Source organism: Lactuca virosa, chromosome 9, assembly GCF_052849685.1.
Source record: "Lactuca virosa cultivar CGN04683 chromosome 9, Lactuca_virosa_CGN04683_v6, whole genome shotgun sequence".
NCBI lineage: Eukaryota > Viridiplantae > Streptophyta > Magnoliopsida > Asterales > Asteraceae > Lactuca > Lactuca virosa.
This window is the reverse complement of record NC_136434.1, coordinates 176873134-176882821: the sequence shown is the minus strand read 5'-3', so window position 1 is coordinate 176882821 and position 9688 is coordinate 176873134. Positions and strand designations below refer to the sequence as shown.

The 9688-nt window shown below is 30.9% G+C and overlaps 1 protein-coding gene across 1 annotated transcript; it reads right to left on the bottom strand.

The window, feature by feature from the left end:
- Positions 1-3904: 3904 nt before the first annotated feature.
- Positions 3905-7865, bottom strand: LOC145140826 (triacylglycerol lipase 2-like). The gene is made up of 9 exons (XM_079074203.1): positions 7686-7865; positions 7207-7314; positions 6967-7107; positions 6755-6865; positions 5728-5871; positions 5484-5524; positions 5282-5361; positions 5111-5206; positions 3905-4224 (listed from the first exon to the last, which is right to left on the bottom strand). The coding sequence occupies exons 1-9, from the start codon at positions 7863-7865 to the stop codon at positions 3905-3907; spliced, it is 1221 nt and encodes a 406-aa protein (XP_078930329.1).
- Positions 7866-9688: the final 1823 nt, after the last annotated feature.

Sequence of the window (9688 nt, the reverse complement as noted above, 5' to 3'; positions counted from 1 at the left end):
TCAGGTGAGTTCTCATGAACTTACTTATTATATGGAGTCTTTGATTTATGTATGAAAACTAAAGAAAATCCTCTAGGAGGGAATCTAGTTGAATTAAAATGATGTAAGACCATGATAAATCTCTCGAAGGGAAATTGTCAATATTAGGTCAACTAAAGACAAGCCTCTCAGACGGAATCTAGTTGACTGGGGCTATTTATGCTAGTACATGTTTTGTTATTGAATGTTATGATGTGAAATACCTATGATCTACATAATGAATAAGTATTATGCTTTCTCACTAAAAGCCTTAAACTTACAAATACTACTTTATCTTTTTAGTTGTAGGTCCTTCGGGTTCGAAGGGCAAGGTGCTAACTTGATTGAGATACCTGAACATTCTCAATGTTCGAAGGGCAAGGTGCTGATTTGATTGAGATACCTGAACATTCTCAGGGGAATGATATCCCCTTTATGTTTATCTTTTATGACTTTCTTTTCAAAACAAGAATTTAGCTTCCACATTTGACAATGACTTCATTGAAACTATGTTTGATGTTGTATTGATGAGACATCTTTTTAGTAATGTCATACTTTAATTTAAGAAAAAAATTATGGTTTATTTTTGGGATGTTATGTGTATGTGAGTTAAATGTAGAACTAAACACAAGATTTCATATAAACTAAGTGTTCAAAAGTAATCTAGCATCCTAAAGTTTCAAACAGGATCCTAATGTTGGAATTAAAGTGATGTAGCCACACATAACGACTAAATCACCAGTTCAGTCGAGATTAAACTAACAAAACATAATAGATATGACTTACAACAAATTAAAAAGATAAATTTCTTAAGCTTCAATATCGCTTCTTACAGAGAAAATACAACCCTATAATGTTAAAAAAATATTAATTAATTTTAAAATTATGAGCTAATGCTTAGATGCTAAAAATACTTTCTAGATAACCATGTGCATTGCCATGTGTCGTTTTTGCGTTGTCATGCAACCTAGTAGATTGATATTTATCTATTCTACATGAGCACAATGAACAACTTGCATCTTTTCCCAGTCCTTTGTTATTCTTTAAAGCCTTTTATTTGTTATTTCTCCCCCTTTAATGAGTTAATCATCCATATGTTTTTATCTATTTTCCCTCGAATGTCGTAAACTCGAAGCTTCCAATCCTGACTCCTTACATCGTAAAATCCCACAAATGAAATCATAAAACTCGAAGTAAAACACACCACAAATATATGCTTACATTTCAAAGATATTGTGTAATGATTGATTCTTTTACGATTATATACGTGAAATATTGGTAAATAATATATAAAATGTGATAAAAAAATTAAAAATATTCATAAAATGCAACCTGAAAACTTCTAGTTGGGGTCATCTTCACTCATCAACACATGCTTTTTTTTAGGGGTTTCTTCAACTATCATCCTTAATCGAAGAAATGATACAAAAAACGCAAGTCAAAGGGAAGCTCCAACTTCCCCTTGTGTGTACTCATTAGTACCACTTGCACGAAATGAACACCCAATACTTGCTCATTGTTATGATGTTATTTTTGTGTATTTGACGACAACTCATGCACCAATAACATTTTTTTATGAATTCAAAATTAAAAAAAAAAAAAAGGAAATTTTGACATAAAAGTCCTTAAGTATGTCAGGTCTTGTTGGTTTTGTTCCTGTGACGATTTATTGTTCGTTAATGTCCAAAATTTGCCAAGTTTTTCACTTTTGTCCTTTTTACAAATCTTTGATGTTTTTACCTTAAATATGTTTTTCAAATTTGCAAAAAAAACTCTCAAGTTTATAAATCTTATATATTTTTATCCTAAGTATGTTTTCCAAATTTTACATTAAAGTCCTTAAGTTTGTTAAACTTTGTCAGTTTTGTCCCTAGACACCTACTATTATAGGTAGCAAGGGCAAAAATGAAAAAAAAAACTTGGAATATTTTGGATATTAAACGAACAAAAAATCGTCATAGGGACAAAACAACAAAATCTGACAAACTTAAGGACTTTTAAGTCAAAAGCCAAAAAAAAAAACTAAACTAGACCATTGTAAAGCAAATTAAAAACAAAAACGCACATGTTACGCAAATTTATACCCATTACGAAACCATCCAATTTTACCTATTTATTTAAGGCATAATTGAAAGCTTTGCAACATAATGTGAAATTTAAGCTTGCCTTGCCAAATTGAAGTTTTGCATTATCATATTTAAACTAAAGAGATTAGCAATGCAATAATAATAATAATAATAATAATAATAATAATAATAATAATAATAATAGAGTTTCCAAATTTACCTGAAAATTTCAAGACAATGTGAAATTGGTAGTTTTACAATGCCAAATTTAAACCTACTTACACAATGTAAAGGTTAGAGTTTAGCATAGTAAATTTCAACCAAAAATTTGAAATTGGAAGTTTTGCATTGCTAAAATGAGAGTTTGACGGTGCCAAATTTATGTATATTTTCAATAAAAGTATCTTTAACGGCCACGAACAAAGTTCAATGATACGAAACGAACAACATTTACATCAAACTTACATAAAAATCTTAATCATTTCATAAAACCTCTAGTATGAAATTTCTAATTTGGATTGCAAATGCAATGCAAATTTTTAAAATACACATTTCACAAATAAATCAACAAATTTATTGTATATAGAAAAGACTAGGAGATAGTTTTTGGAGAGTTAGTTGAATGTTAGGAAACTTGAAGAGACCAAAGTTTGCAACTTAGGGCATTTACTGTGTATTGAATTTTACAAAGTTGAATGGATTGTCATATTATTTTTTTTACATTCCATACAACTTTATCAATTTTTTTTACAATGCATTGTCCTCTACAAAGTTCAATACAAAATTCTAAAAGCTAATTTATAGTATATATATATATATATATATATATATATATATATATATATATATATATATATATTACAAACTTTCATTTTACCATTGAAGAGTTTAATGGTTATTGAACTCTAAATTTATTGAATGTCTATGTGGCATATCATTATGATAGATTTTAATCCATTAAATGGCAAATAGGTTTGCTACCTCATTAAACCCTCTTATTGAATTGAACTCAAGGCATCCACTATGTATTGAATTATATAGAGTTTAATGGAGTGCTACATCATCATTCACTATTCCATACAATTCTAATCATTTTTATCACACAATGCATTAAACTCTACAAGTTCAATGGAATATATGAAAAAAAAATATTTATTTAAAGATTTTAAAACCTTCATTTTTCCGTTGAAGAGTTCAATGGTGATTGAACTTCAAATCCATTGAATGCCAAGGTGGCATTTCACAATGGTGGAGTTGTATCTATTGAATGACAAATAGGGATGACACCTCATTCAACTTTTACATTAAACTCCCCATTGTGGATTCTCTCATAATTGTAGATGCTCTTAAGGTTAAAAAATCTTTAATTTGAAATACATTTCTTGTAAAAATTTAGAAAAAGTTTATAGTGGACATTTTTTTTGTTCTTTTCATGTTCACATTTCATAGTGGTTCCACTGTGAAATATACAACCATTTTGAAAAAAAAGTTTGAAAAATGAACATTTTGTTAAAAGTCACACTCCATTATTTTTGTCATTTTTTTAAACATAAATATACGTAAAATGTTCATAAATCTTGAAAATACAAAATTTAAACTAAAACATGTTCTATTACATACAATTTATCCTTCAACCAAATCGATATACAAAAAATATGTCATCATTTGTAAATTAAAACATATGCAATTATAAACTATCAAACATCTAAATTTAAAATCTGACAATTGAAAATTTTGCTATATTGATACATTCACATGGTTATGAAACTTAATGTACAAACATAAATTCATTCATTAAAATACACGGATGTCACGTTTTTTTAATTGAGGTTCAAAAATGCCATGACAGGATCATACACAACTTTTTTCGCATTCACAGCAAAAACAAAATCAGCATGTGCATAGTCCTCCTGGTATTGTACAACAAGCTTATCCGGATCATGATCCTTAACGCTTTTGAGCAGTGTGTTGACGTCTTGCACATCAGCCAACTCATCTGCCCCTCCATAACCGAGGTACATTGGGAAATCTTTCGGGATGCTTTCCATGTCATAAACCGGAGGCGTGGATTGTCCGTAGTGCTTCTCATTATCATTAACATTTCCGTAATCATACATTGTTATAGTTCCTGTTCGGATCACTACACGGATTTTCAATAAGAGTTATAAATAAACGAGTCTTAAATAGTATTTAAGTGTATGATACAACTATTTTATGACTATTAAACTGAAGTTAGAGATCAAAATTTGGGTTAGTTATATAGTAATACCAAAGGGCTTCTAGCCTAGCGGTATCTAGTGTTTTCTTCCCTCATTGAGATTGAGGGTTCAAGTCTCGTGAGAGACATAGGTGGGAGTTTAGGAGTAGATTAGATTTGTTGTTCCAAAAAAAAAAAGTTTTATAGTAATGCAAAATACTTTCATAATTTTATTGATCCACACAAATTAAAATATTTTTTTCTAACAATATCATGTAATAGCAAGCCCTATGTAGTTACATAATAAAGGTCCTAGGTTCAAAACCTAATATGTGTGTGGGTGGTGTAGAGTGTGACTTTTGAACAATAGAATATGACAAATGAAAATTTTGCTATTTTTTATTAATATTAAATGAAACCTGATGATAGGACATGTGTATATTAGTGTATGTGTGAGCACATATATGTAAGATGATTTACCTAAGATGGTAATAAAACTAATAAGTTAATTAATACTCATTAAATGGTTGAGATAATATGTTGTATGAATTTGTAAAATCACATAAAAATGCTATAATATTCCTTTTGCATTTAGCCTTAAACTTTAAACAAAATGAGTCTGCGACCGACCGATGTGCCACTATCAATATTCGCACCTATTTGTATCCATGAGTGTAGGTCGTTCGTGAATGGTTTGGACATTTAAATTAAGTACTATGAATAAAATGGGGTTGACCCCATCAGTATTATATTTTCTTTCTTATCATAAATATTAATATATTAAGTATAACTATATATAAAACCATATTTAGCAGATAAAATGTTTTACTTTGAGCAAGATGGATCATGTTCTTAGCTGCGGTCGACTGAGGTTCGTGTTCAAGAAACTTATCCGTCATAGAAGAGTTCACACAACAGTTTTGCCCTACATCACCACAAACACAAATTGTTGTCAATTTGTTTTTTACACAAAATATTTTTAATCAAGCTACAAAAATACCAGTAAATGATGTCATCAAATCGCTGCAATCGTTGCCAGGCATTTTGCATATAACACTAAGAAGATCAACAACAGCTTTCCTGTAGAATTGGGCAAGCAAGATACCATTTTGTTTATTTCAATTCAAGAAAGTATGTTTATTGCGACAAAATGACACCCGTTAGGAAATGATTAAAACTATGAAATTGAGAACGATGAATACCCTCTTGGAGCAAATTCATGGAGACCCAACCAATATAAGGCCTGTCATAAAAGAATACAACATTATTCGGGGACACTGTTTTATAACAATGAAACATTTTTTTATTGACATAAAATCTTAATAATAAAAACTAGCAAGAAACTAAAAATTATATTAGTAAAGAAGAAAGAGCTAAAGTTGGATTTTGTAACCAACAACCATTGGTTATTTCAAACTTTCGTATTATGAAACAGAAGAGATTTACTTCGCCTAAGAAAGCATCTGCACCGGCTCTTGCGAGAGTTGAAGATATTTGGCCTAAATACGCGATAGGGCTAAGCAAAACAGCCGATCTTAACATGTCCAATGTTTGGTCTTTTGAAAAGGCAGAAAAAGCAATCAAAGTTCCCTGAGAAATGATAATTGGACACGTTAAAACACAAATTGTTAAGAATAAACGAGACAATAAATCCTATACATAAAAAAAACATAAAAGCACAATATTTAACATGTTTCAGTTAATATGAAATATATGTATAGATACTATTCTTTTTCGTGACCTTAAAAAACCAATACTACAATTGAAACCTTAGGTTTCAACCATATTATATATGCAAACTATAAAATATAATCTTAATTAACTAGAACAGAGTTGACCCAACTACATAGATTAACGTAGCTCCTTACTTCAGGGGAATCTGCCCACCACACCCTACTTCAAACACTTAGCCTATTTTAAACCAGTGGCGTAGCCATGATTTTGTTTTAGAGTAGGTCAAATAATATACAAAATATGAACGAGTGACAAAATTCTTCAAATGATAACAAAATGTAAATATATATGCATTTTTAACTAAATTGTTTATTTTAAGATGCACACAATGGTGTCTTACATCATTAAAATAATCTAAAATAGAGTCTAATCGACATATATATATATATATATATATATATATATATATATATATATATATATATATATATATATATATATATATATATAAAAGGAATTGGGGTTGTGATATGGCCTATTCCATTCAAAATTTGAAATTAGTAGGACAGAATACATTATTGTCTATGTCTTTGTTTGGTGGGCCAAGACCCACTCTTGCCCTATATTGGCTACGTCCCTGTTTTAAACACTTATTCTTTACTTTTGCCGGGTCGGGTCGATATCTATTTGGATCGTGTAGTCTTGAATCACATTTAAATAAATATACTAACGGATGACTCGTAGCAAAATTAATTTGAAAAATATAAATTAGCTACACTATTTGGTGCGATATTATTACCAAGGAATGACCAACATAATGCATGTTTTGGCCTGTTTGATCATGCACAAATTGGATCGAAGCAGGGAGATCAAAAGCTACTAATTCGTCCCACGACCATTCCCAATAAGCCTGAAAATTAATACACAGTTTTTTTTAAAAGTCCATAAATAATCACAAAACTGATTTACAAAGCAGAAAACGTGTCATGATCATAAAGGAAACATATATACTGGATCACTAGGATTAAGTGATGTATGGCCACGACTATAATTGGTTCCGCGAGTGTTCGCAATCCACACATCAAAACCGTTATCTGCCAAAATGAATCCAAGAGATTCATCAGGAGAGTTTAAAACCCATGTCCCACCATCCTGTCGTATACCAAAACAAAAACTACTCAATTCACTGAAGTATTTAATGTTTTCGTTAAAGATGTCATTAATGTATTCACGTATAGGTTGCAAAATTACCATAAGAACCCCGTGTTGTAATAAAACCGGGGGCTTGTCTGACTTTTTACCTCCCTGTCCAGTAGGAATCCGTTGCATGCTAAGTATATAACCATCTTTTGTTGTCACCTAAAAAAACAAAAGAACATTATACAATTTCAACCGAAGTATGTAAACAGGAACCGATTTCAGTGCATTTATTAGTAATAGGCCCAATGAGTAAAACGAAAAATATAGCTAAATGAATAAAAGAATAGTTCAAACAAGTCATGTTTTTTTTTTGAACTGTAGTAGTATATATTCAAGGGTTACAACTTTCTAAATTGTTTTAATTACTTAAACTAATCGTTTCTGTAATTATATTTAATACATTAGTTATTCCCGATAACGGATGGACAAAATAAGTGTTAACGAGTCAAAACCAAATTTGTGACCAATATATACCAGATAACTTATCTTTAGATTTTATCACCTCATATATAAACCGAGTAAACACATACCTTGTGTTCTTCGCATGTGTAGCCTTGCGTCTCAATCAATAAGCTACATATGCCAACTTGATTAATCGGTGAAGAGGATAACTCATCTAGACTACTGATCGAATTTACATTACGTGTAGTTTCAGAGATCAAGGTTAAATACAGAAAAACGATAAGTTTAATGGTAATTGTATAGGCCATATTTGTCTCCTTGAAGCCCCATTGAGTGTCCTTTTTATATAGGAAAAAAAAAACATTGGCACTACCGCACTAGGACAAAACAAATCATAGTTTAAAACGAGGGTCCATGGTTCTTGGACCATTTGATTAACATTACCCCTGTGTCTGGACCAAGATTTCGTTGCAACCACGGTTTGTATTGAATGACTAATTAGACCTCTACTATGGCCATCTTGAAGGTCTAGAACACTAGAACAAAGTGTTCATACGACACTGGACATGGTAGAATAGATAAGTGAGTTAGAGAAATGGTCAAAATGAATAATATTTTGCGGGTTGAAATATTAATCAAAAACATGCGTTGTGTCTCGTATTAAGTGACTAGGCTTCTAATATGGTGGTCATCTCGAAATTTACAGCAAAGTGGTCATAAATAAGACACTAGATGTGGCAAAATCGATTAACCAGATAATTAACTAAGTTAAAACCTGTACATCTTTTTATTTTATGTGTAATTAACTAGTCAAAACGTGAACATCCTTTAACAAAAGTCAACCTATCATTAATCATGTGTAATTAACTTTTTCGGAAAACAATACATTTTCACCTAATAAAAATAATTTAATAATTAGACAATGTGTCTAAATGGTAAAATGAGATATCTTTTTAGTCGATCCCTATTTTATTGGTGTTTAGTCAGTCAAATATAAGGATAAGTTTGGTGGTTTAATTGGTCAAAATGGTGTTGTTGTGCTTTTAGTATCTTGAAAAATGTTTTTCTTGTTCTCACTGCCTTCTTTTTCATTGGCAGGTTTTTGTTTTTTGCTTTCTTTAATATAATCCCTGTTTCAAAAAAAAAAACAAAACAAAACAAAATATATATATCTTTTTAAAAAAATTATTTGTTTGAAAATCTTTTTGTAAATTTCAAAATAATTAGTGTTGTATTTGATTAAGTAATTTAATTTCTTTATTATTGTGATTTAAATTGGGTGCACATAGAAATATCTTTTGAACAATTTTCGATTCTTTTGACAAATCTAACTTGTTTCCTTTAACTAATTATTTGATTAAGCCATTTGACTTTGAGCAATTAAACTTTTGATTAACTACTTTGTAAGTAAATATATCAAAATTTATACCATACATTTTTTGTAGGCCGGTCGTTTTAAGTAATTTATTTTTGTTAAATGTAACTTGAGCATTTGGGGCAATCTTGTGGAACATTTAGGTTTAATTGAGCACTTGGAGTGGAATTGAGCATCTAACAAAGGGAATAGGTTATCTATGAAAGGAACATACCATCTGAGAAAGAAACGGAGTACCTGAGAAGGGAATGAAGCATCTTCTGATGATCCACGATGAAGATGTGCCACTTTGGAAGCTAGATGTGCCACTATGGAGAGGGTGCACCACTTTGGAAACTAGATATGACATCTAGAAGGAGGGTGCACCATTTTTAAAGTTGGTCTACCAGCTTGGAAGCTTGATGCGCCACTCATGAAGAGGATGTGCCACTTACGCATAAGATGTGTCATCCTTATGCATGATGGGTCATCTTGGTACAAAGGTGCGCCATATGTGTTCTTGGTGAGCCATGGTATCCCTTGATGAGCCAGTTATGCTATGATGCTCACTATGATGTTCAAGATTGTCCAAGGATGATCAGATGTTGAATATGCTCAATGATTATTGCATGATGCATCACCATGATGGTTGATAAGCCATGGTGATCTTGATGTGTCACTCTTGCATCATAGTGAGCCACTATGGATCATGATGCTCCATCATGTGTGATGTTGTTGATGCTCATGTGATGTATCTCAAGGATGAAGGTTCCAACA